Source organism: Platalea leucorodia (assembly GCF_965183815.1).
Source record: "Platalea leucorodia genome assembly, chromosome: 13".
NCBI lineage: Eukaryota > Metazoa > Chordata > Aves > Pelecaniformes > Threskiornithidae > Platalea > Platalea leucorodia.
The window spans coordinates 14,770,560-14,798,402 of record NC_138835.1 but is presented as its reverse complement, the minus strand read 5'-3'; the positions used below and the strand labels follow the sequence as shown (position 1 = coordinate 14,798,402).

General features: G+C 44.8%; 1 protein-coding gene across 1 annotated transcript in view; it reads left to right on the top strand.

Moving 5' to 3' along the window:
* Positions 1-27,056, top strand: part of NKAIN4 (sodium/potassium transporting ATPase interacting 4) — a 51,104-nt gene extending 24,048 nt beyond the window's left edge. The window contains exons 2-7 of the mRNA XM_082325937.1: positions 1,483-1,620; positions 2,122-2,202; positions 10,458-10,655; positions 18,500-18,560; positions 21,737-21,821; positions 26,873-27,056. Coding sequence (XP_082182063.1) covers positions 1,483-1,620; positions 2,122-2,202; positions 10,458-10,655; positions 18,500-18,560; positions 21,737-21,821; positions 26,873-26,882 — 573 coding nt within the window. The 3' untranslated portion in view covers positions 26,883-27,056. The remainder of the gene's footprint in view (positions 1-1,482; positions 1,621-2,121; positions 2,203-10,457; positions 10,656-18,499; positions 18,561-21,736; positions 21,822-26,872) is intronic.
* The last annotated feature ends 787 nt before the right edge of the window (positions 27,057-27,843 follow it).

The window sequence follows — 27,843 nt, the reverse complement described above, 5'->3', positions numbered from 1 at the left end:
GCTTATCACCACGCTGCCTGATCTCCCTTAGCCAGGGCTGCTACAGATTTCTTTGAAATACAGGGGTTTGTTGAACTTCCAAGGTGGTGTTGTGAGTTGCAATACCTTCCTAGCCCAAGAGAGGTGTGAAGGTGATTTCCCCACTGATGCGGGAAGAAGGAGGGAACATGGTCATTTGATAGATGTGGCTTCCCGCATCGTGCGGCTTGACTGGGACCTGCAACCACTCACATCCTTAAATGCTTTAAGCCGTTACAGACGCTCCAGTGCTTGGTCCCCAGCTGCCATTTAAAAGCCAAGCCAAGAAAAGATGTCACATAGCTGAATACACACAGTGGACGAGGATCATCCATGGTTAATGTCTGATTAGTAGTTAAATTAACTATCAATGATAAATTGTAATTATTTATTTAAGTGAAAATAAATAAGAAATGCAATAATGCAATCCCAGCATACTACTATGATAATTAAACAGACTTTGAAATCTTACCCTGACAGGGCAATCTCCTGCTGGGCCGCAGCACTAGCAAAGTCGCTGGGCAATGGAGGGAGGTTGGTTGCACTGCGTTAGCACAGGCAAGCAAAGAGGAGATCTCTGCACAGGGCTGGGCACTGGGGAAAATCCTGCAGGAACCGTTTTGCCCCCTCCACCCACTGTTTCACCTATAGACATAGCATTTAAAGGCTGGGGGGATGTAAAAGCTAGCGTGCAATTGCATGTTTATTGTGCTCTTTCAGCTGCATGTGTAACACAGCCGTTCAGATCCAGGTGACCAGTTGTTGCTGCTACACAGATGATGGCTACAGAGAAAAACACATCTTTATGCAAATATGATCTCAAAATCAGGCTCAGCACTTCAACAGTAATGGAGTGTTATTTCTAGAACTTAGTACTAGCCTTGAACCATGTTATTAGTGCAGGAGAGGAACACCGTCTGTCCTCCTGGAAAACCGATGTGTTTGCAGAATTTCTTTGCTGGGTGGCAGCATTTCTGTGGGGCGAAGGTGAGGAGAGAGTTTCCTCCTCTCTCTCACTTTGATGGATCTGTGCTGGAGAGCAGAAACATGAGAGGTGTCAGGAATGATGGAGTGATGCTGAAGGCTCTGACAAATGAGCTCCTGAAAGTCCTGCTGCAGCCATTTAAGATGTTACCGTCCCGCTGCTCCCCTCTGCCCTCTGCCAGGACCACCTCCCCATCACAAAGTGCACAGAACAGAGGACGTGCCCCCACACGGGCACTGGAGCTCACTGGTCTGCGTTAGCTTAGCCATCGGAGGAGATGGGATGAATACAAAGTGGAAGGGGGAGCGTGTAGACACATGTTCTGTCCTACTGACCTGGTTCATAGGCAGTAAATTGCGTTGGGAATGGAGTAACATCTTCAGCTGCTGCAGTGATTTGCTCAGGGAGCGTGTCAAAACCTTGAGGATAAACATCACGAACCCAGAAGCTGTAACTCTCCTTTTCCTCCTCCCTTCCAGCTTGCTGCATTAGAGAGGCAAGTGTTCGATTTCCTGGGCTACCAGTGGGCCCCCATCCTCGCCAACTTCCTCCACATCATCATCGTTATCCTTGGCCTGTTCGGCACTATTCAGTACAGACCTCGCTACATAGTGGTGGTAAGTAATGTTCGTTTTGTTCAGAGCCGTTCAAAGCCTTTGGCAACCTCTGCTCTGGTGAGATACGGCAAGTGATGAGGAACTGAGTAAAGCCCTTGGGAAATCAGGCATGAGCGTTATAAACAATTTTAGCAGGTGTTGCTGTGCTTAGGAACACGTTGTTCAGTGTGCTGCACTTTTACTGTAGTTACTCCAAACTTGGAAGATGTCAGAGGACTGTTACTGGTACCAAAGTAACACCGAGATACTGCACAACAGACAGGGAGAACTAGATGCTGGACAAAGGCATGGCAGCAGCTCTTCCCCTCCCTCCAAACTTCTGCCCCCGTGTCTCTAATCGGGCAAGAACTGTCTGCACACGGGAAACAAACAGAGGAAGAAAAAACAATCGCAGTGCTGACTCGGGGCATTGAACTGCCCCCAGCTGCATCACATATAAACTAATTCCAGTGACTTCCTAATGTTTATTGCTTCTTTCTCTCCCCCCCCATTCCCTTCTAGTATGCCATCTGGACCGCAATTTGGGTCACCTGGAACATCTTCATCATCTGCTTTTACTTAGAAGTGGGAGGGCTCTCAAAGGTGAGTAGGAGCTTTATGGGTGAGTGCCCAGGCTTTGCATCATGGGGGATGGAGCTTAGCTGTCAGCTAAGGGAGGGGGTGGCTAAGGTGGGTGGCAGGGGGCTGCCTTGCTGGGGGGGAGGAGTACGGCTTACTGTGTGGTAAAAATGGGGAGCTAGTACTGATTTCTGGAGTCCTTTGCTGGTGAGTGCAGGTGGTGGCTGGAATAAGCCCTGCTCTCATAGGAGGTAAAGTGCATTTGCTTTTTAAGGGTGAGAGCAAGCCTGGCAGCAGAGCCGTCCTGGGGGGAGATGGGGTTTGAGGGGTCATTCCCAGCCGTGCTGCAGAGGTGGCTGAGGAAGGCTATGAGCTAACTGGATTACAGCTGATCCTCTTGTGATCTGGTAACACCTCGGGAAGAAGGTGTGTGACTCGGAGGGGAAGGGTCCCCCGCAGCAGCAAGCGTGCTCTCTCTGCCAGCCTGGCCCAGGGCAGAGCTGCAGCAGGGACTCAGCCTGGCTGGGCTGGCTTGGACCCAGGACTTTGCTGTACCTCCATACCTGACCAGTTCTTGATGGTTTTTTGCCTCCTGGTCCTGCTGAAGACCTAGTGCACTTCAGCAGCAAGGGTTGTTGCCACACCAGGCAAAATATTTCCCATTGCACCTTTTGGGAGAGGCTCTTCTCTCTGCCGAACAGAGAACAAACTGGAGGGATGCTGGGGAGGCTGGTGCATCTCCTCTGGATGTGGCCTCAGAGGTGATGTGGCTTCCCTGTCTTAATTCTTCCTTCTTAAATACAGTGGTAGTTATTCGTGGCTTGTGGCCAGGGGTGTTGTGAGTTAATAAGTGAAGCTCTTTGAAGGTTAGATAAGCCAAGTATTGCTGTCTGCTTAATGAGGGGTGGGTCAGAAGTAATAAAAATGGGAAGCAGGCCCTAAATTAAACCTGAGCTGTAAGCAATGAATTACTAAGTGTTGCTGTAGCTTAGCAGACTTGGAGTGATTATAGGACGCAGGTTCATTTTGGAGCGCTCTGGCCTAAATTCCCAGGTCATACATCTAAGTTGCAGTCATAATTGGAACCGCGCTATGTTTTTTTTATCAGGCCTACAGCAAGTCATGAGTGACAGCATAAATCCTTTGCAGATAAGAAAATGTAGCTTCCTAATTCCTCAGTTAATCTCCATTTCCCCTCTCAATTATCCACAGAAACTTTGAGAGAGTTCTTGCCCAAAACAGTGATTACTCATGGTAAAGCTCAGCCTGAGATGATCTCGGTGTTGGCTGTGGCCAACTAAAAAAGAATTTTATGTAACTATTTAAGCCTTCCCTTCTGCGGAGGAAATATCGGCTTGATAAACTGCTCTGGGAGCTTCTCTGACAGCCGGTGTTTGCTTCCAGCCAGCTGATTACTTGTGTTTACTAATCCCAACCTGCCCTGCAACACGTTGGGTTCTGTTCCGCAATTCAAACAGCACAGCAAACTCCACTTTCTCCACTACAGAGGAGCTGCATCTGATAACCTTGCTCTGTGCTGCGGCTCATTTTAGCAAGGCCAGCACACAGGGAACCTTTATTTAGCCTACAGGATGATTCTTGTGATTGGGGACTTTATTATAGAATTGGGCTGCAGTATAAGTTGTTATTGACTTAGTGGACTTCCCTCTAGAGCCGTAATGAGAAACTCATGCTGTTAGTTTGGTGGCAACTGGCAAGAACAAGAGAGTATTTGTGCTCATTTGGTGGTGAAATCCTTTACAGCCTTGCCTCTGTTCTTAATGAGTTATTTTCATTTAAAAAGGCCGTCTTGTAAGAAAAATGCATGATGCTGCCTGCTTTCCTCCTTCTCCCCTCTAACTGAAGTTATTTGGGTCTTTGTAATGGCAAGACAAAGCCCTGACTTCCACATGAGGACAAAAGATGATACACTTGAGGAAAGCAGGTTTCTGTAGGACAGCGTGGCATTTGCAGGCTGGACTAAAGAGCAGTGTTGCTCTCCCGCTGCACCTCTAGAAACCTGATCCAAAGCCAGCCGACATCTGCAGAATCTTATTGATCTCTGTAGTCTTGGGATCAGACCCCAGAAGGACACCTGGGCTTGGATGAACATGCGTTGAACGGGCCCTTGGTGGGGGCAAGGGCAGGGTGGTATCAGCCAGGGGTTACGGCAGCGGTGCTGCAGAGGAGCAGGTACCTCTGTGTGCCCGCAGCGGCCTTGGGAGGAAGGTGTCCTTGAGTTCCTAATCAGAAGTCAAAGCTTATAATTAGCCGGGCAGTAAGCAGGTAGATTGCAAATATTAGAAGAAGAGCTTTTGGTGGAGTGAGGCTGATGGAGCTGGCCAGGTAAATACTAACTCATTAACTACTAGACTAAGCATGAATGTGCCGGGGGGGTGTTTCGGGCAGGGCTGTCTCCCTGTGCAAGCCCCTTGAGCGGCTGACAGCTCTGAGGAAGGTCTTCAGGTGCCGTTTCATCTGTGATTCCTGGTGAGCCTGTGGGAGAGAGCTGGGGGAGTGGGAGAGTAGCATTCCTGCCAGCACCGTGCTCGCCCCTCTGTATTCCTGACAAGGGCAGCCTGCCAGGGAGATCTCTGTCAGCAGCTAGCTAATTTATAATGACAAAATGCAGAAAGGGCAGTGAGCTAGAAAGAAGGGAGTTTGTTAACTTGGTGGCTGGTAATGACAGCCCAGTGCAACTGAGACAGCTGATAACTCAGGTGGGGTGAGAAAGGGGGGAAAGGATCCAACTGTTTCTGCTGTAACTAGTTTAGGAAGAGCCTGAAGAATTGAAAAAATGAGAAAATGGTTATGTGCACTTATTGCAAATAATTCTTTGGGCTCTGGTGCCTAGATGTGATTTCACGGTGGTGAGGGAGTGCAGGATGGAGCAGGGAGGTGCGGCGCAGTGAGGGCTGAGCTGAGCACGGGCGCTTGTTCTTGTGCCCCCCTTGCTCTGGGTGCCCGGCTGATCCAAAGAACAGAAACCAGGGGCACCACGGCTGTGGGGTCTGTGAGGTGGGGTCCCATGTCAGCCCACGAGCAATCTGGCAAAGGGCTTAAGAAACTATCTCTTAGTTACAAACGCATCAGTGGAAGATGGGCCAGTAGGTGCATGGGTGTTGAACTGCAATTTGGGGGCTGGCTGTTCGCTTTCCTTTACCAAGCAGTTGCGTTATAACTACTTACTAACCATCTGCCTCCTAACTGCTAGTTCTAACTACCCTGGATTATTTTTTTTTTCCAAAAGGAAGATGTTCTTTCCTGCTCTGTGAATCTATTCTCTACTTCTTGGAAGAACTAAACTGGCCTGATTTCTGTATTTCTATCCTGTCGTTTTTCTTAATCTTGCAATCTTTTCTTAGTAGGAGTAAGAGTGTGAAATACGGCACAGCAGAACTTCGTTAGGTGGCCAGACACAAATGGATCAGCAGAAGTGTCTAAGAAAGCACTTCCCTTGTTGCCGCAAGGGCTTCCCTAAGTGTGTAGCCTATGCCAGCTTTCCTGCAAGTGCTTTGCCAAGGAGCAGGCAAGAGATACAGCAATCTGGGTTTGAAGGGCTGCTTCTCAGCACCGGCAGCGAGATGGTGATGTGCCTCCGAGCGGCTCTTGGCAGCATTGCCTTGCTGGCTTGCTCTGCTCGCAGTTCTGAGCACGCTTGCAGCATCTGGGGGAAACGCAGCCTCTCCGAAAGTGCTGTCCCACTGCTCTGCGGTGGGGCTCGCAGCCCAATTTCCAGATTGCTGTTCCTCCTCCTCGGGTCTGTTCCTGTTCCATCTCCCTCTTTTCTCTTTGTCCATCTGGCCGTTTGGTTAGGTGAATTGTTGGGAGCGATCTCTGAAGTTTCTAGGCTGTGCTTGAAATAACATGTTAAGCTTCTCCCTGTCTACTCGAGTGTGAAACACAGTCCCTCCTGCAATGCCCTAGTCTGAGTTAATTATTAAAATCCTGCTGTTAAGACATATGAGCATCTGTCTGTCCAGCTGCCATGCTGATTGACTCTTCATCATGTACTTGAGAAACATTCAGAGAGGTCTGAGGAATTGGTGTTGTGTATTTCAATGTATTCCTTTGTCTTTTCCCTCTGGAATTATTCATCTTGGAATGGTGAATTTTTTTTTTTACCCTTTCTTTATATTCTTTCTTGTCTACCCCGTGCTTTGATCTGAATCCAGAGCCATGGTGGTGGTCTAAATCTCCTCTTGACGTGGAAGCAGCCCTTATTAGTCAAACGGGGGGTTATTTGTATTCCAGACAATCTGGACAGCATCTTGGGATGACTTTGTACCTGGAGAAAATACTGTGAGGAGGATGGGTAAATGCATGCGTAATTACAACTGTCCCTCAACTCCATCTAAATTTAGAAACTGGAAGCCTGGGATTTGGCCTTTAAATGCTGTGGCATTGTCAACAAGGCTGCTGAGAGACAACGAGCGTGCTTCTCTCTCGTCTCGGGGTGATACAGCTATTCAGCACGCATGACTAAAAGATAAACATTATATTTCCTATTTTGATAAGAAATGTTTCCAACTGAAAAGATTTAAAATGATTCTGCTCTCAAGCTCTGGGGGCTCCCATACAGGGTTCAATTTGTTTCCAGAGCCATTACAGTGCTGGCTTGACGGATAATCAAGGAAATTTGGGGGGAGGCAGTTTGGAAGGCTGTTAACAAGAAATAAAACCATCTCTGATAGTGTCCCTTAGAAAATCATTTCAGAACAGCCTTCAGAAAACTATTTTAGAAAACGAACGCAGCTGGCTCTGTGGGTGTCAGAGGTAGGTGTGAGTTTCCCCATGGGACACAGCGGGGTGAGGCTGGGAGCGGAAAATAGACTCTGGGAAATGTAGGTACTACAGTTTTAGTGCTGTTGTCTTCCTTCTCACACTGATGGCAAGTGGATGGCAACCAGGTGCTACAACAGTTCAGAGTGAGATGTGAGATTTTTTTTTTTTTTTGGCTGGCCTTCAATGTGCTCCTGAGAAGGAGCTTGTATCGCTCTTTGCTCATATTTCTCTTCAGGCTGAAGGTTAAAGAGGAAGCGATAGCCCTTCAAATAGCAGCCTGCCAAGAAACATCGGGGAGAGCAGTTACACGCAGATCTCTCTCTCTCTCTCCCTACAGCAAGGCTTGCTCACTTCTGGGACTCATTAACATCTTCCAACCTGCATACCACTTTTGGGAGTATTTCAGTGTGTTCAGACTTCAAATGCATTGCAGAAAGGTTTTGGGAAACAGCTGTTTCCTAAACTTTATTGCAACTGGTTCTTTTCTCCTGATTTTAGTGTGCTGTTCCTATTTCATAGTTTCCCTGCTCTTCAATCCTCTCCTAGCAAATGAAGCTCGCAAACCACAGGAGACATCCTGAGATTTTTTTTTCCCAGTCTCCCAGCAAGCACTGAGCAACTGGAGGTCAATTAAGTGATTTCCTTGACTGCTCTTTTATTGTGCCCCATCAGAGCAGGTATCCTCCGAGGACATCCAGCCAGGCCCACCAGCAAAGGAATGGCATTGCTTAGGACGTTGAGACCCTTTCATTCATGCTGTCCTCGTGCCCTGCAGTGCTCCAGCGAGATGCTTGTTCAGAACGGTGTCTGTGTGAACGCAAGGGCATCCACAATCCCAGTGTGCGATCAGTATTCATTTTACATCTGTGAGATGGATGGCTCATGTGTGCGAGTCGTTGTGGTGCTTTTAGAATCCAAATGTGCTCAGTTTTACCAATCTGTTCTTAACTGAAATATAATTTTTTTTTTTTTTCCACGGAGCTGGAGCATGATTGTAGGCAAAAAGCAGTGAGTGCTGTTTCGGACCTACTGTTCCTCCACCTGCCCACCTCCAGCCCAGCTCCTGTTCTGCTTTTTCAGCCTTACTTCAGAAGCAAGTGCAGCTTCTGCAGCAAAGTTAAGCCAGACCCAATTCTATAAGGACTGACAAGAGGGAGATTCAAGAAGGAAAGCAGCCTGTTTCTTACTTTGCCAAATACACACAGACGCCTCTGTAAGGAGTAGAGAAGGTGCTGAAGGGGCTCTTTGCATCGGTGAGGCAGAAGGTTTGGGAAGGCACCATCTGTGAGCCGGGAGAGGGAAGCCCTGGGGACCGAGGTTAAGAGTAGATCCTGTGGTGCCCTGTGGAACAGCTTTGTTTCTGTGCTAACTGGGGGAAGCCCCAGGCAAAGAAACAGGAATTGAGTCCTTCTTTGGAGAAAGATCATTCTTTCCTTCCCTATCCAAAGTGGCAAGTGGCTTGTGAGAGGGAGAAGAGCAGAGCAGCTTGGAGGGCTGGCTGTCTCCAGGAGGAAAAGCTTTTGCTGGGGAAGATCCATGTGTCTCAGAACATGCAAACTTGGGAGAGAAAGAACAAGCTTTGCAGAAAAGATGTGATTTGGTGGATATGTGAGATATCTGTGGGCCACTGAAGAGCAATGCCCAGCAGAGGGAGCAAGCCAAGGACTCTTCTGCCAAAATTGTGAGAAGCTGGAAGAGAAAACTCTCTAGAAATATAGATAGCACAGCACCTTGCACTGTGTGTGTTATCCTGTAGCTGCCAATCTAATAATTATTCCCCATCGCCTTTAAAATGCAGACAGCTGCCTTTAAACTTCCAACTGTTAATAGAGTTTTCCCTATTGTCTTTGCTATTCAGGCTGCTTTTGCACTGGTGCCATACTTCATCTCTGTGCCTTCTTCCATCTACTGTAAAACACATCCCATCTGTTGTGGTGATTATGTCAGGAGTTTGGCAGCTGTCTTCTCACTTAATTGTCCGCATTTCTTAACATGTGCTTTGTGCAGCATATTTTAATAACAGCTCTGCAAACCGTTTTTCAGTATCTGTGGTGGAGTGGAGGGTACCTACACAATGTGTGTAGTGGGGCACTTGGTTTCTATTCACAGGTTTTCTGGCTGGCATTCAAATTTTCTGCTCTTGTAACTCAAGTTTGCCCCCGGATACAAACACGGACACAGAAAAGTGTATCTGCAGGACTACCTGGCTAGGCTCCTTGGGTTGGCAGTGGAAACAAGTCCTTTCTCCAGCGGGTAATTCAGAGCAGGAGCCTGGATTAGCTGCTCCGAATCTGTTTTTCCCTCTTGACTCTACGGGGAGCTGAGGCAAAGGAGCTGCCACGTGAGGTTTCCCACGTTAGGAGGTGTGACCTTCTTTCCTACAGGGACTCTGTAGGGCCCTGGCATGAGCAGTGTGAAGTAGCATATGGATAGGTGCTAAAGCTTTTAGTAATGGTTAGGTGGGGTGTGTATATCCAGTACCCATTTCTACTCTGTAGAGAGACACAGAGTCTCTGCCTGAGAATTTTATAGTCTGTCCTTCAGAATAAAACTTCCAAGCCCTCGCCTTGTTTTGTGGTCAAAAGGGACTGTTGATTCCACATCAAAGTGACCCGAGAGGGCTGCTGGGGCACCCAGCACTTAGCACGCATCCGTGAAGTGGTGCAGCTGATCTATTCAGCCAGTCCCGAGTTTGTCTTTTACCGTCTGCAGGGAGGCTTTGCCGTGTCCTGTAAGCTCAAAATCCCAAAGCTCTCCCGGGTACTCCAGCAAGTACCGCTCTTTTCTCAAGTGTGAGGAAAGTGTTGTCAGTTTGGTATGCAGCCAGGTGCTCATTTAAAACTCCTGCACTACTTGTGTGGCATTTCACTATGTAACCCCCACAGTGGCATGGTTTAAACTATTGAACTAACAAAGACGAGAAGAGCAAAACAAAAAGCCTCTCTTGGGGTAGAGATGATAAGGAATTGCTGGGGAAGTGTTTGCAAGAAGCTGCAATCATCACCGTGAGGTCAGCTCAGCTGGGTAATCTGACCTGAGGCTGGCAGCGTGTCGGGTCAACAGAAGACATAGAAGCACCATATGTGAAGAGTGTGGAAGGAAATCGGACAGAAATGGTAAGGGAACTTGTTAGATGTGTTAAAAGCTAGGAACAGAGGAAGATCTGTTGGGTTTTGAAACTCACTTTAGGGTTATGAAGTTCATATTTCTCAGTCTTTCTGATTTAGAAGCTGCTCAGTCCTGCTTCTGAAGCGCGCTACGTGATGGTGAAAGAGCTTTGTGGAGTGCTGCAGGACTGCCTCAGAAATGGTTCCCACCGCAGAAAAACTTATAAGGAACATAAGGCCAATGCATTTTGATCTGTGCTATTGTTTCTTGAGGGTGGGGATCTTAGAAACTTTAGTTTTTCCATTGATTTTAGTATCACCTCCATCTGACAGCATATCAGACACTCTTATAGTAAATGGAGATCTCTTGGCAACTCTTCTCTTTAGGACAGTGAACTCTTGACATTCAACATCTCGCGGCACCAGTCATGGTGGAGTGAAAATGGTCCTGGCTGTGTACGGAAGGAGGCTTCAATGTCTGGCATCAAAGGGCTGGATAGCCATTCCTACATCTCTGTCATAGGCTGTGCCCTGGAGTACCGGTACATCGAGGTCATGCACAGCTCCTTCCAGATCCTGATCGCGGTGAGTACATCGCCGAGAGCGCTGCAGGGTAGCAAGTGTTGAGGAGATGCTCTTTGGTTTTATTTTTTTTCCAGGCAGCAATTTTCCACCCCATTTTGTATCAACTGATTGCAAAAATCTCTGTAAATGTTCGTTTATTTGTTCTCCTGTTCTCTTATGAACAATATTACTTGAAAGAATTGGAAATGGATGCCAGCAACTTAGCATCTGAAGTAATGCATCACATGCAACCGCACAATAACAAATCACTCTGAATCCCTGTTGGGGTGTGGAAATTCATGTTTTGGCAAGGACAGAGACCCTTCTGAAGAAGGATGTCTCTTATTCCACGTGACTTAGTAGTGATGGGTGACGGAGCACATATGTGCACATTTGTTGTGAAGAAATAAAAGGGAGAAGACCCTTATCTCCAGAACATGAAAGAAACTTTAAGGAAGCAGAAAGCAGCTTATTTTCTTTCTGCTCACACCTAAGATATATGCACTAAATGTTTTCATCAACTCTTTCCTCACTGGAGTCTTCCCCGGGCTTTTTAAAGTACTCTGCAGTCACGTTCACTGTTAATTAATTGTTTCTCACTTGTCTGTGAAATTAACTGAAACAAAATGTCCATTGTCCCCCTTACTTCATCAGTACTCTTCCATTTTGTAGCTGCTGTAGAGTTAGCAGCCCGCATCTTTCTAATCTGCTTTGGTTGTTACTTTGTGGTTAATGGCTTTAAGTACAAATGGACGTGGACTGGTGAAACGTTTACATTTCAGCTTTCAGTTTTGGCTTCAAAAAGAAGGGTAACTTGCCATGCTTAAATGTTAAAGGATAACAAATAGAGAAACTCCAAGCTTCTGGAGTGCCAAGGACTTCTCCGCACGTTTTTGGTTCAACTTTCCACTGTCTTGATCCTGCATTTCCTATTAGCTGGGATGATCTGTGTGACCCAGTGAACCGCGGGGCTCGGACCCCCTTCTTGCCCTGTCGCAAAAAAGAGGCAGACGGAGAAGCTCCTGTTTCCTGAGTTGGACGGACTCCCTGGCGTGTGTGCTGGCTGTTAATACGTGGTTAGTTCTCCTTCAGGGAAAATGATCTGCCTTAAACTGTCTGAGAGTTGCTTCGATGCAAGTGTATGAGAGAGGCAAACCTATGTATCCAGAAGAATAGAGCCTGTTGTCTTTTATAAAGGACTGTTAGCTGGAACAGGATTGATGCTGCTGAGCTGGTGCTGTTCCTGAGTTTGGTGAAACAACTGACAGACTTTGAAGTCAGAACATCCCTGACTTTTAAAGTGCAGAAGTATGTCAGTGCTAGCATCCTTCCTGAATGCCTGAGCTGGCACGAGCCCTGCGCCCCAGGCTGGAGGTTCAGCCCACAGATGGTCCTGAGTTTGTTTGGAATAGACCTTTGTTTTATGGCAGCTTACTGACTTAGGCACACGGCCCCGAGCTAAGTGATCACACCGATATATAGGAGTCTGTGTCTCTGGGAGTGTTTTCTCCTTTGCTTCTGCCCAAAGGCACATGACAGTATTCTCTGTGCATCTGCAAAACACCACAAAGGGCCAGATGGGGAGACAGAGGAGGGAACTATAAGATAAAATAGGATTCAGGTAAATATTTTCTCTTTCCTGCTCCCTGAGACTTAAGTTGCAGTGGATTTTTTGAATCCTAAACCCTGGAAATGAGGCTAAAATACTTGTATTGAAGCCCCAGGTCTGTAACTCCTGCTGGCTCAGAAATGCTCATATAATTTTGTCATGTGGTGGGAGAAAGAGAGCTTTTCCTCTCGGCTTTGCGGAGGTAAGGCAGAAAACAAGCCTTTTCACTTTCTCACTCAGACCTTGCCTGAAAACAGTCAGCCAGTTCTCTCCCTCTTTAGTCTCTGAGGGTCAAACTCTTTGATCCCTGCCAGTATCTTTTTCTATTCTCTTTATCTCATTTGAAGGCAGATTTTATTACAGGCTGCTGTCCTTCCCAGAGCGCCTGGCAGGTACTGTGCTGCAGACAGGCAGGGAGACCAGATCGATAGTACAAAAACATGACTAGGAACTTGAAGGCTCAGGGGTTGCAGCAAGGGACATGACCTAGTTCCCTCCTCGTCCGCTGCGCGTTTGAGACTGGAATAGTCAGTTCCCTGTGAAGAAGGGCAAGGGACAGGCAAAATTCTGCTTTCTGTAGTTTTTTGGTTTGCCTAGTCGTTTTTGGAAGTTGTGGGGGGGGGGGGGTTGTATTTTGGGGTTTTCTTATTCCAGATAGGGCAGTGTGAAATCCATGTTCTTTAACTATGCAGTACCCAGCTGTGGAAATCTTGGTTGTTCTCTGGAAATGCCAGTTCCTTCAGGCTGTTGAGCAAGTGTAGTGCGCCGTATTGTGTACTTGGGGTAAGGCTCGCTGAATTCGATCTTGCGTGCCAAAGGAGAGGGAAAGCAAACCTGAACCCATATGGTGAGCACAGTGTTGGCTGTCATCCTGACTCCTGCTGACTATATTAGCCTGCTCCTGGGCATACATTTGAAGATACATAAGGTCTCAGTCTGCTTTTGCTCAGAGCTTGTCTGTACTCCTTGAAGGCAAAAGCAACTCCTTTAATCTGGAGCGCGATCAAACTTGGGCATATCAGTCACCATGCACGATACAAGTAGCTGTAGGGCCCAGTACAAAAATCTTTCTCAATGCTTTAGCACAGAACACATTGGAGGAAAAAGCTTATTGTAACAACATCTTGAAGTCTCTACTGTTGTAGAAATGGCACTATAAAACTAATCCTACCAACCCAATTAGGAAATGCAACAGCAACTAGTTTGTCAAGAAAAGAAATCTGCTTTGGTTTTATCTTAGCAAGGATTCATCCTGCATCTCCCCAACTTGCCAGCCAGCAGGGAGAGGAGTGATTTCCAGTTTTGAAATACCTGGCATAGCTCTGGGCTGTCCATATGGTAGTTTTGGGAGTGGGGAGGGTTAGGCTTTTCCTGAGGCTCCATTGAATGGGATGGAAATTGGAACCCCAACTGAGAGAACTCATTGCCTGCCTGTCTGCTGTTTTCGCTCAGACTGACAGGTTGGAAGGTTCCCAGGAAGGCAGCAATGCAAGCCTTGACAGCAGATGTTATGTGAGAAGCAACGCACAAGAGATGCTTTGCTGTTGGCAGAAGCTTGATTTTCAGTGGTCATAATTGCATCCAAAGAATAAAGAAGGTCAAGGAATCAAAGGATTTTGATTGCCTCTTTTTGGCTATCTGGTCACAATAGCTCTTTCACGAGCTGGCTTTTTGCTTTCTTGTAGCAGAGATCTCATTCCCCCCCTCTTGCACTGATGAGAGCATATACACTTCATTAGCTCTGAAGTGAAACCTAGAATCCATCTGCCCTGAAGGAGGAGGCTCTGCACAATTCTCTGTGGTGGAAAAACCAATGGCAAGTTTTTCTATTGAGAGAAGAGTTGAAGAGCCCAGAATCTTCACTAGGACACTAGACGAAAGCTAAGATTTTACACAAGCAACAGTAATACCTCCTAAAATTTGCCTTCCTATCCTTCCCGTATTTTGCATGCTCACAGCCAGCTGGTCCCTTTCTGTAGATCTTGCTGTAGTTCAGCCTTTCTGGCTCCAGCACTTTAGTTCAATGCTGCTGTTTGGTGAACACTTTTCAACTCGCTATTAAAAAGTTAACTTCAGATGACGGAGGAGCAGAGGGATGTACAGGCTTATGTTTTCCTCTTTCCCTTTGGGCACACTTGTCTCTTCCCGTCTTTCCTGCTCTGTTCATTTGCCTGCAGAATGCTTGGGACATCCCAGCTCCATCCTCTGTTGTTGGGCAGCATGTGCATTCCCAGGCTCTCTGACAGGCTGACTGAACACACCTGCCTACAACATGTGTTCCTAATAAAAAGCTTAATCGGATACTTCTGCAGCCTGGAGGAAGCTGGTACTGAACATGCAGAACAAGCAGAGAAACAGCAGCAGAGGCTAAAGCCCAAGAACATTCTTTGGGGAATTAGAGCAATAGCTTAGTGTCATTTTACAACACCGACGTTTTCCCTCCTCTTCCACCTCCCCTGCATAATTTGCAAAGATCTAAGAATTACTGCTATTTCCCTGGGATAGTAGAGCTTAAAGCCCTCTTTTGTATTGACATTAGCAACCAAAATGGCACTTTGAGCAAGAGTGAAATTACTTCCAAATTCTTGGCCTCTGTGAAGCTTCCTGTTCTATGTTAATTGCTGCTGAACTTGGTGATGTTTGGGGGCTTGATACATCTTCAAGGATGCAGTCAGAAGGGAACCGTTGGTGTCTCTTGGAGTCTGCTCATCCCACATACTTGCAGACTCTTCCAGTGAAAAGGACTGGACAACAGGAGTGACATTTCTCCTCTGCAGCTATATTTCATTCGTAATTCATGCAGAAGGTGAGACATGGGCAGTCCTGGGAGTTCATTTAATCCCTGAGGTGATATCTTTGATTATAGTTTAGGTCAGCCCATATAAAAATGCAATTCTTGTTTATGTTGTACGTCTCTTCCCTCCTCGCTACTGAAACTCTCCTGTTCTGGCCAGGTCACAAGACCAGCAAAACTTCTTTGAATAAAAAGTGCCATTAAATAAACAATTTTTTTTATTGATGAAATTCATGTAAAGAAGGAATGGATTATAAAGTCAATAATAAGTAAACTTTAAACACTAAGCAGGTAATTTTGAAACAAAGCCAGGAGATGGAAGAAATAAAGAAAACCCTCCACTCCAGTGGAGCTGGAATTAGGGATTTAGGGAAGTTCACTTAATTCACTAGCTTTCGGTTGGTTTGTTTGTTTTTCTGAATGCAAAAGGTCACCTTAGTCATAAAAGGAAAAATGTACGGGGTGAGAGGAATGATGGTTGAGGGTTATGAGGCATTAATTTCTGTGCAAAACGGACTTCCCAAGTCAATCTTACTGCTTGCTTGGTGCTTCTGGACTGTGAACAGTTTTCAGAGGTTTAACAGGTTCCCTGTGACAGTATAGCTGATATCGTTCATGCGCTCTGCCCAGGTAAGTCATGTTTACTGGTAATACTAACAGGAGTTCCCTGACACAGGTATCGCACAAGGTTTGTGTGCACGTGTAACAGTGAATGGATTTAGGGCTGCCACTTTGTATGGCTGCTAACCCACAGTTCCTACTCTGCGGCATGATAGAAAATCTGGGCAAAGAGAAAACCATCCTAGAGTTCCCTTGGAATCGGGGCACACATTCAAGATACATCTTTCCTGCTTGGATATTTGTGTGTATGTAAATTGCATGATTTGACCTTATATCCTGTAAAATGTAAAAGGCTGGATCTTCAAACTATGAAAATGCTAGAGCAAGTGCAAAGAATGTGTGTAACCACACTCCTAATTTGATCCTAGGGTGAGAACAAACGCCCTTACAGCGGTGACCAGAGCGTGCAGACGGGTGGTTAGGCATCTCAGTGAATGCTGGGACGGCTTTGAGCTGAAGCACTCTGGTTTTCCGAGAGCATCCATAGGCGTTCACGCCGTTAGCTGCCGCAGCCCGGCTGAGGAGCGCTAGCTGCGGCGGTCGCAGCCAGGCCGGCCCGTGACGCCGGGCACCGGAGCAGCCGCGGGGGCTGCGTCAGCACCACGGCCAGTTCCTGCCCTGGGGCCACTGCCCCCGAGAACTGCCCCGAGCTGCCCCCAACTGCCCCCGAGAACTGCCCCGAGCTGTCCCCAACTGCCCCGAGCTGTCCCCAACTGCCCCCAACAACTGCCCCGAGCTGTCCCCAACTGCCCCCGAGAACTGCCCCAAACTTCGGAAAGAAAAAAAAATTCCCCGGGTTTTCTGTTAGCACACTACAAGCAATAGAAGAGAAGAAAAATCTCTGATTATTCTGATTTTTTTGGGTGTGTTTTTGTTATTGGGTTTGGTTTTATTTTTTTTTTTTTTTTTTTGGTCTGCCTTTAAAAAGCAATGGTTCTACTCAGAGGCAATTCTAAACGTCAGCAGGGAAAATCAGATAGATTGGGCATTGTGTGCGGCTTTGTGGTTACCATCATGCCCAGAAGGAGAAAGATAGATAGATATATATTTTTTTATTTTTTTATTTTTTTTTTTCTCCTGTATGAAGTCCTCTGTAGCTCATAGAAGCTTAGTATGAAGCAGCCCTGGTTTCAGAAATGCAGAGCAGGGGAATGAGTGAGTGCACAGAGCGACCTCTCCCACACAGAGGTACTGGGACACGTTTCCACAGGGCTCACCCAAGAAGAAAGGAGAGAGATGGCTTGTCTTTCAGACGATTACAGAAAATTGTAAAGGAAACACAAGGCTTAGTGATGCTGCAAAACATTCCGTTTCCTTCCAACAAGGTGTGTTTTGTCGGGGAGAGCTTGAGAAATCACAAATGCCTTAACTCCCCAGTAAAAATCTCATTATCTTGGCTTTTGTTTTCTGGTGTGATGTATTTTTCTGTCATATTAAAAATGAATGGACTCTACTTTTCAAGCCCTACCATGCATCATTCTGTCTTCCCTTGGAGTGAGTCACTGCGTGTTACATTCCAACCCTTGTTCAAAAGAACTGAGTTCACAGTGGAAAACAATTATGTCTCACAATAACTTTACTAATACAGTTACTGTCAACCGCGATCTCGCTAAGTGGGGTGTTAGGTAAAGATGTAAAATGAAGGATGGAGAGGATATTTGATTAACAGGAAGAAGGCAAAGCAAAATAAAACCCTGCTGGATGGAGAATGCTTAACTCCCGTAGTACCAGGAGTTTGTTTCCCTGTTCAGGCTGAGTAACAACTTGCTACTGAAATGGAATGAGGCAGTTCTGATGTTTTAGAGCTTCTACAAACTACCAACTAAGGACAGACCCGCCAGGCTACTTTAAATTGCTTTTTTAATGTTCACTCTAGTTTTCTGTTGTAAAGACTGCTCTGAGCAACGGGTTGACACGAGGGCCACACCACGCCAGGACGGCTGTTATTTGAGAGGCACCCTGTTTCGCTGCTCCTTCCCTGCTTCTATCTGGTTCCCAGGAGGGGGAATTTACTGCTGGCCTATGCAATCTCTGAATTAAGAGCACTGCTATCGTCTTTTCTGTTTCTCACCGTGCTCTGGCCCATCTACTGTGCAGGCCCAATGCTTGATTAGCTCACGCAGAAGTGTTTATTCTCCAAAGATGGAAAGAACCTTAGAAATTGTAGAGCTAGAGTAAGACTGGGATTTCTTTCCAATGAATTTTTGATCTCCAAGCCGAAGTTACTAAAGATTTCACTGTCTCTGAACATTTCTGCCAGTACATCACCATTTTTATGGTTAACTTTCTATCTCATCTGCATAAAAACTACTCACATCTTGTCGGTAGCTCCTGCACCAAAGTCATTTCTCTTCCTTTGCATACCCCTTCTGACAGCAATACAGACCTGATGAGTTCTTGTCCCTGGACCTCTGTTAATAAAACCTACTCCTGTATGTCTGTGTGTCTGTCCTGTACGTAGTCGTCTGTCTAAAATTTTACATAAGGCACTCTCCTGCATCCTCATCACTTCTTAGAGAGAGTAAACTTAGCACAGAGCTTCAATGTCAACGAAGCGAGCCCGTGTTCTTGCCAATCGTTCTGGCAAGAGCAGGCTGCTGCTCTGAAGGTGAGGATGGGTCTTGCAAGTTTTTAGTTTGGACCTTTGAGTATGCTGCCAGCAGTGTCTTCCCTTAAGCCTACACCCGCACCCCCTGCCTCACAGCAAATATGACTTGGCCTCACCGTTACAGCAATGCTGCCGAGCTGACAGTCAATGTTGGCTCTTGAAGTTGTGCCAAGTGGGTTTTGACCAGTCTCACAAGACTGATACTAAAATGATGTATTCTCTCTGTTTTCCAGCTGGTGGGCTTTGTCTACGCCTGTTATGTTGTTAGTGTTTTTACAGAAGAAGAAGACAGCTGTAAGTATTTATCAACAGATCCCCTGGCAAAGGTTTTACTAAATTTTATTTCTCTCTCAGATGTTTGTCTATCAGGACTGAGTTGCCATCAGACTTCTTTCTATCTCTCCATCTATGTGATATGGCACTACCTACCTTTCAAGGAACAGCTGTTTTTACTGTGAGGTTTTTTTCCCCCATGTCACCATGTGCTAGATGCTGTAATTCTGCTTTCAGCCCAAAAAAAGCTTGGTGTTGGCTACTCACTCAGGCTGGGCTTTAGAGAAGCTGGGCAGCTTCCTCTGTTCTCAAGTTTGTAAAGCTCAATACCACTGAAATATTACCATTGTAATTAGGAGTACCTACAACAAAGAATACAACCCGATACTCAAGCAGGCCACCTGCTGAGTATCATATGCCACAAGCCGAGGATGAAGCAGAGCATGAGATTTCTTGCCAAGAACCAACCTGACCACTTAATTTAAAAGCAGAGGAAGTGCTGTATCTGAATTACAAGAAGGAGGAAGGAGCTGACTCTCTCACGTTTGGTATACAAATATCTTAAGAGTCATGACATATGTCAGAGAAGAGCAAAGACTCAGAGGAATCACACGGGTGGCTGGGTCTGTGGGATCTATCCAGATATCTATAACGTGGTCCTGGATTTCCTTGCCCTTCTAAAACTCCCTTTGAGAACAGTAATTTTGCAAACAAAAGAATGGACGCACAGGGTTCAAATCAATGTGAAGTCTGATTTCTTTGGCAATGCGTTGCCTTTCTGTGTTTGAATTCTCAGCATGTTTCAATCACTAAAGTCTTACTGAAATCAATGGCTCTAGGCCAGTTTACTCCAGGTAAGGATCTGATCCAAAGGTTTTATATCCAAGTATCACTTCTTTAAGATATTCATTAGGTTTGTGCAAGTAGCTTTGTTGTTTTAAAGAGCAGCTGGCTCTGGATTTTAGCTGAAAAACAACAGCTTTGAACTGAATATTTGAAAGTATGTGAAGAAGGTTGATTTCACAGGAGTGAGATGAGATGCATTTGCTTATCTGACTTGTCCTCCTGTTTTTCTGTTGCTTCCTGTGTGGCTGAACTCATTCTACCGATTGTATTGATCATTTGTTTAGAGCTTGGCAGTGCACTTAGCGAAAGTGCTACATTATAAGCAATATTTTAAAAATTACCCTATAGCTCTTCTATTAGCTGAATAGCTTGAGTTCTGAGCCCCTTTTGAATATAGTAAAGTAATAACTTGACAGAGCTCATTTTTATAGTAGGGATCTGTTAGGAGAGGCAACCACATGGAAGGAAGCATTATCTAGAAAGGCAGAGCTGTTAATTTCAGGATACATATTTTTTTTCCACTAACAAATTCCTTTTCCCTCCCAGTTTCCCAGCTTGGAGTTAAAATGCCAGCTTGAATAATTAACAATGACAAACCATCAATATTTCACACTCACAGTGGTAGATCCTTCCAGTGACCTGAACAAATTTGACCTGCATTTTAATTTTCTCTTCCATTCGTGGTTTCCTTTAAACGTGGCTTTGATATGCAGCATGAAGTAATTATAAGTGCTGAGGCACATTAATCAGGAAGCTCATGCTAACGTGATTTTCATGAGAAAACACAGCAGTAGGGATCTACTCATGCTGAACTGTGGGCAAGGATATTTTACGTGTGCTAATGCACTGTAATATATTGCAACAATGAACCAGAGTTAAGATTTTTTTTAACTTGGATTTTGAGTTCTTCCAAGCTTGGGTGCTCAGATGATAGGACTTTGGTTTGTTCCAGGTACTAAACAGTTACTGAAAATTGCAATTCTTTAAGGTTTCCTAATTTAGACATTCCACAACTGAGGTAATATAGTTAGTATCTGTTTCTTAAAACTGCAGACTGTCTTGATTTTAGAATACTCAAACATTTTCAAAAGTGGCTGAGAAAAGGTCAATTCTCACTGGAACTGCTGGGAATTATCCCGCCAGTTAACTTTTAGAACCTCTACAGATTTTGCCCCTTAACTGACAGTTGTTCCAAAGTCACAGGATCAGCAGGAAGCTATCCATTAAGATGGAATTTGCGAGAATATGTTGTCTTTGGGTTTCTAAATATATTTTAAGAGGTTTTTTTTCACTTCCAATATATTTAGTAAATATTTTTTCTATCGTTTTTTCACTAAAAAATACCAAAACTCTTTAGCTAAAATTTAAAATAATAGTGCCACCTTCAGGAAAGAAAAGTAAACAGGCATTTATATAGTTAATAAGACTCTCCAGTTATTTTTTAAATGGCATTTGGACCGGATAGCTTTCACACTTCCAAACAAAATGTACTTGGCGCCAAAAAGTGGTCTAAGCTGGATCTATTTTAAAGGTTTTTGCAAGGTCTGCTAGGTCAGTCACAAATCACACCACATCATACCCCTACTGACCTGGCTGCGCTGGCCAGCTCAGTAATACAGACTTGGCCTAATTTCAGGGGAACTAAGAGAGACTTGGAAAATTCTTCTATGGTTACTAAGGGAATTGTCACTTAGAACTTTCCTTGTTTAGTTACATTGCCCTTATGTGAATACTGGAGAAGGGAAGCATTGTTCCTATTTGTATACAATTAAAAGAAATTGAGTTGGCAGAGGGGACGTGAAAAATATCAGAGCTGAAGATAATGAGGTATTTGCAGTTTTCCAAAGCTGCTGTTGTCTGTCTGGCAGGAAAGACAAGTGGGGCAAGAAAATTCCCACTTCGCTATATAACCTTGATGGGGACTGCTGTGCTGCCAACTTCTCCGCTGGCATTCACTCGCGAGCCATTCCCCAGCGTCCTTCTTTCAGCACATCGCTGAATGGCTGAGGCTTTGTCAGCTCAGTTCTCCTGTGAAGTCACAGCATGGTGGCGATATCCAAGGAGGCAGAGGGAGGCCCTCTTGTTTTTCTGGAGTCCTTTGTTAGCTCTCTGCTTTAAGTCTTGTGCTAGCTGAATCTCCTCCTTGGCACACTTGCCCATCCTAGGAGATCCTGGAAAAGAGGTCTGTACAAGCAGAGATTTCCACCAGGCAATCCATACCTGAAAAATCATTTTTCTGTTTTCTCACTAATTTTTGTGTTATGCCATGACATGCACCAACTTTCTCTTTCATTTCCTTTCAACTTTCTGGCCATGTTTGTTTATTTATTTGAGTTTTGATTTTTTTTCAGTTGATTTCATTGGTGGATTTGATCCATTTCCTCTCTACCATGTCAATGAAAAACCCACCAACCTTTTGTTCAAGCAGACATACCTGTAAGTATCATCTCCTGTGCTAAGAGGCTATGCATGCCTCTTAGTTTGATGGCTCAAGGGTGCCACAGGTTTGGGTTTTTTCCTCCTTGCAGGTTGATTTCTCCAACAGGCTTTTCAGGCATGGAAGGAATGAACAAGTGGACACCAGAAGGGGTGAAACTGCCTCTCCTTAGCCCCAGGTTGCCAGGGTGAAGCTGGTGTTGCCATACTTGGCTTATGGCAGCGCTGTTTGATAAAATTTATGCAACATCTAGTTATTTAAGCTGTATTTTAGCTCTGTGGACAGACAGTCATAACTGAGCTCTGACCTATACATCCATGCAATTTTGATCACTGGCCATGTCTTTGTCATCCTCCAATAATCTTCTCATGGTAGCACCACAAAATTTGACTCTGTCTTGGGTATGAGGTCTCCCTGTATCTGCTTGTACTTCTAAGGAACCTGTAGGATACAAAGCTAACACACCAGTGAATTAAATTAAACCAAGCATTAGATGGTTTGTATGCAGGATGGCACAGGTTTGCTCTTAAGGTTTCATTTCTTATTTTAAATTCTGTTGCCTACAAGAACAGAGGCTTCTATGTGTGGGGCATCCCAAGAGTTCAGCTGAGAGCAGGGAGCAGAAAGGCGACTTGTCCACAGCAGCCCCTCTCATACCACTAATAGAGATCCATTGTTGAATTCCAGCGTCTGCCCTCTGATGATCCCCTTCCCACTGCTGAAGGCACAAGATCACACTTTCACACAGTCCACTTAAAAGCTGGTTCGTAATGAGATTCTCAAACATAAAGGCCAGTATTCTCTGTTTAAAGCAGCAATAAGATCTGAATTTTCGATACTCCTTAAATCTAGCTGCAAGAAGGCAGTTCAACGCGCAGAAATTTTTTCAAGCAGCTGCTAAGGGAGGTTGTTTTTGGGAATAATGTTACCAGAGAGTCCTGCCAAAAAGAAGGATGTGAGGATGGGGGAGAAAAGTGGGGCTGAGGGAAGAAAAACTGCCCCCAAATAGATTTGTAGATGTGCCCCTCTAATGTAGTATGGACTTACTACCCACTTTGTCACTGCAGCACAAGACCAGGAGAACAAGTCATTTTTGCAAAGCAGTTAAATTCCCTGTAACTTTGGGGTGCAATAGCATTATTAGAAGGGATGCTACAGGAGATTAAATATTGATTTCCCTCTCATTTTGTCACAGTGGGATGGAATTTTCCGTAGTCTGCAGAAGCTGTGGATCTTTAAGCAGCTCCCTGATTTACTAGCTTGATACAGCAGTGTGCTGAAGAAACATCACACTTTTCCAGTATGGGGCTTGGGCTGTTTTTTTCTTAAAATGACAAATTCTGTTTGTGAAAGAAGCTAGTACTTATAAATGAAGCTTCTATATGGGGAGATAGTAATATGAACAGAAGCTAGGAACGCAAAACGTCCTTACAAGGGTCTCAGTAAGATGGTAAGCTACTAATGAAGTACACGGATAATCTTCTTGTTCTTCACTTCCATTCTTCACACCATCACTTATCAATTGATAGCTTCTGCCAGCACAATGTAATATTATTTTCTGGCCAATGGGAGATGAAAACGGCTGCTGAGCAGTAGATAAGCTGACTCTCTACAGATTTCACAGCAGCCACCAAATAGCAATTTTCGTTTATTTATTTCAGCCTAGCTCTTGCCTTTCTTCCACATGTATGAATGGGAACGAGAGGAGGAACGGATACTTGATTCCCAACTACTGATGCCATGGAGTTTTGCAGTCTGGGGCACTGAGTGCCAGATGCCCTTGTCCTGCTGTGAAAATCATTTCATGATGACTGAAAGCATTTTCTTTTTTTATATCCTGTTCAGGAAGATGCAAACCAACAAATACATCCAACTTCTTTCAAGTTTAAATTTACAGAACAGCTAGGGGTCAGGAACATGGACTTTCTGTTTTTAAGTCCTTTTTGTTGAAGGAAATGCTGAATGAAACCAAATCTATTCTACAGCTACTGACTTGGAGCTAACTGCAACCATGAACTTTCATTTTAGGATGGCATCACCCCATTATCAGTAGTTAGCTGCTCTCCTGACAACGCACTCGCCCTGTTTCCACAACTCTCTAACAGGATCACTTTCCTTCATTTCCTAATGGAATTATCCTATTCGCTCCAGTTTTATCTGCCCTTTTCTGATGAAATCACACTCTTTCCTCTCCTCCCAATGTGCCCTTTCCCTTGTCCTGGCTTGCATTTTTCCCCAGTCTCTCATCTTCATCTCTCCAAATTTATGAATTTTCATGGATCTGAAGGCCCCACAGAACAATGACATTGACCTAGACTGATGTGCACAGGTTAAGTCCAGGACCAGCCCCCATAACCTCTGTATCAAGCACGCAGCCTATGAGTTCGATAACTTTGAAATATGCTGTCACAGTTCAAAGACATTAAAGGGAGACTGCTGTGTTCCTTGGCAGCCTACTTCAGTGGTTATCAGCTGCTAAATTCAGTATTCAAAATGTACACGCAACTTCTGGCCTTCAGCTTCCATCCACTGCACTGAAAAAAGTTCTTAAATACCTTTGCCTTGTACTAGGAGGAAAAAACATCTCCCCAGACTATTACTGAGAATCGGTACTTCCAGACCACAATCCAGTTATCTCCTCGCTTTATCATGGTAATCTACTGACCTCCTTCACTTCAGTTGCAAGTCTCCAGTTAGTGGAAAACCTCACAAGTTATCAACAGCCAGGTGTTATTTTTCTTTTTAAAAACAAGCCAACAGCAACAAAAAAAACCCCCAACCAACAGTTTTGTACTGTTGCTTACAAAGGCAGGATTTAAGCATGCTTCATCTTAATTAGCACCTCCAACACTCACACAGCAACAATGAAATTTTATAAATACAGTTATTTCTATTTCAGGTTCCATGACTGCTTCTGTTCTACATTTCATTGACTCCAGGGGGGGTTTGGTTGTGATGGTTCCTATTTCAAGCCACAAGCTTAATTAAGAGAGACTCAAATTATCATGAAAAAATTGTTCTGGCAGTTTTACTGTGTAATACAATTACTCTTAATCTCACTGCTGCTTACCAATCAAGGCACTGCACTAATTATTTAATAATAATTTATTAGGAATTTTGATAGAAGATATGCTAACGCCTTCAGTGCATGAGTTTCTGGGTCAAAGTACTTAGCCAAAGGATAACACATCACTTATTGAAAACCAAAGTTATTCTCCTGAGGCCAAAAGGGAACATTTCCAATGAGTTTTCAGGAAGCAAAGGCTGAGCTCTTACCCCTCCTTAGCTAAAGCTCAAATTCAGGCCATGCCTGCTTGCACCACTGTCTCCTCCTGGGCTGCACAGGACATCAGCTCTGCGTCGCTTTTCTTCTTGTTCACTTGTAGTAACAGAATTCTCACCATTTGAGGCAAGGAAGCACTCTTGCACTGATAACCGTGGAAGGGTTAACCAAGACAGCTTTGAAGTTTCTGACTAAAGCTGCTATCTCCAAGCACCCTGCAATACTGCCGAGACAGCAGGAGGCCCAGAGCATCACAAGCATTTGTCAGCACCTCCTGCCCGCTGCATCCATTCAGTCTTTTGACATCACTCTCGGAATTTGTTTCAGACAGAAGCACTGTGCAATCTCAATTATAAAGCAGAATAGTCCCAAAGCATGATTTTGTACATGACTTAGTGCTAAATCAAGAACCTGCCAGATGCAGGAGGGAGTCTCTATTTCTTTAAAAGGTGGAGAGATGGGCAATAGATCTCCCTGCCTTTTAAGACTGTATTTATGAGGCCAAGCAATGAATTGCAGTTGTGAGGCTCCTGTCCATAACACTGACTAGGATCTGAGACCTCAAGTACTGCATTACGTTTATGGCTCGAGAGCTTTAATTTGATTTTAGTTGTGTAGCCAGATTTCACTGACTGCTTTCCTCAGCTCTACCAGTGGAAGGGACCATAGGGTAACACAAGGTGTGACTTTTCTCAGATGCAGACTTCAGCATTGACGGGGTAGCAACAGGAGGCATTGGTGAATTGAATGATCTAAGGCTCCAGTTGGCGATGGCTCACTTTAATACTCCCTAATCCATTCTTTTGTGGTGCAGTCTGTCTGCTGGCCCTAGGCATGAAGCAGCTGTGAGCGTGCAGCATTAAAGGACTCGACCCCATGTAACAGTCACCCACTTATAGGTTGAAAGTAGGTTCTTCAGTAGATCAACCTACAACTGATAGGTACAAATACACAACTAACATTCTTCAATTAAAAAAATCAAAATCCAGACTGAAACAATGCGGGAGAGGAAAGGGGGAAGAAACTAAACTCCTTTAGGATTGTTTTCCCCCCCCACCCTCTCCAAACTTGGCTTGATGACCAGAATACTTCACAAAGGAAACATTTACTTAACAGGAAAAAAATCCCACTTTGTTTCGAGGAGATAAAAAAAAAAACAAAAAACAAACACAAAACAAAATGCTTCTGCTTTTCTTTCTAGGTAGACTTTTCCCCAAACAAACAATTTGCTGAATATCAACAGGAATTTGCAAAGTTTTGATCAACCTGAAGCTGCATGTTTGAGAGGTGATGTCTCAGCTGAAACCATTCACTCATCTTTACTGCTGGCTACAACAGTAGATCTGCTTATACTGCTGCATCTACACAAAAAGCACATCACCACAGTGGCAAGAAGCTACTTTATTCTAGAGATGGCCCCTAGCTTTTAAAACTCCTAACCAAATTTTATGCAGCTCCGGATGCTGAGAATACATAGATCTAACACTTTGGCTCGTATCTAGTCCTTAGTCTAACTGCAGTATATTCAGGTCTGGAATACGCATAACATTCTTTGCAGACTTGAAGACTACTTAACCACATTACCTCTGAGCTCTCAACCCTATTCTTCATCTGTAGTCAATCATATTTAAAAACCCAGAACAGGAGAAAAAAAAGAGTTTGTAAGTTTGTCCTCATTATTTCCACGCCATTTCTGTTATCTTCAGGAAGCAGCTTAGTTCTTGCTCCACATTGATGCCCTGCCTTCACTTTCTTTCCTCCCTACAGGCCTGCGTAAATAAAGAAGAGCCAGAGGATGGATGAACCTTGCACTCCGCCATCAAAGGTGCTGCAGGAAACAATCCGCCATGGCCTGGATCTTTGGCAGAGGAAATGCAGGATGGTGAACTCCATTCCATTTTTTGTTCCTTGTTTTCTTTTCAAATGCAATGAATGTACGTTGAAGAATGGCCATGTGGTTGGTTTTTAATTCTCCAAGTGCCCTGACAAAGCATTCCTACCATAGTCTGGTGGTACTGGCCAATAAACAGCACAGGCCTAAAGACCTCAGGCAGAACAAGTTCACCGAGAGCCTCTCGAGATACAGTTGAAGTCGGAGCTGCTTCCTTGTGCCATGGATCCGTAAAGAAGGAAGCACTGCATAACACCCCGGGACATTTCATATGTTTTGTAGTTAGCCTCTTCCCCTTGTTCTGAAAAGAGCCTAAATCCCCTAACACAACTTCATCTCCTCCCTGCCTGTATAGAACTAGGTGGGGGCTATTTACATTTGAGTTATTTAGGCTTCTTTTTTTTTTTGTTGTTTTGTGGTTTTTTTTGTTTTTTTAAGTTATAGATGAGAGCTCTTCCCTTCTTCCCTCCCTGCCCATCCAGGACTCCCTTCCTCATCCTCTATTCTTTAGACAGGGTCAGCACCTTAGCAGTAGGCATTTGTCCTGGATTTCAGTGTTCTGTGACCTAACTCCTGTCATGCTGAACAGCTAAAAACTAGTACAAGCACCAGATCTTTACTCAGCATGGAGCCTAGCCCCATTTCAACATGCCAAGCCATTCTCAGAGCAGCTGTAGCTTACTCCGGGTTTGTCCATCTACATTAACACTGGTGTAGCCATATACACAGCTGAAACCTGCTGCAGGACACTGGAAAATGCCTAGTTCTTCATGGATCACCGATGGTTTTGTATCTGCCTTCCTCACCAAGCAGCCACGCTTATTCCAGGCACAAGCCTGGCAACATC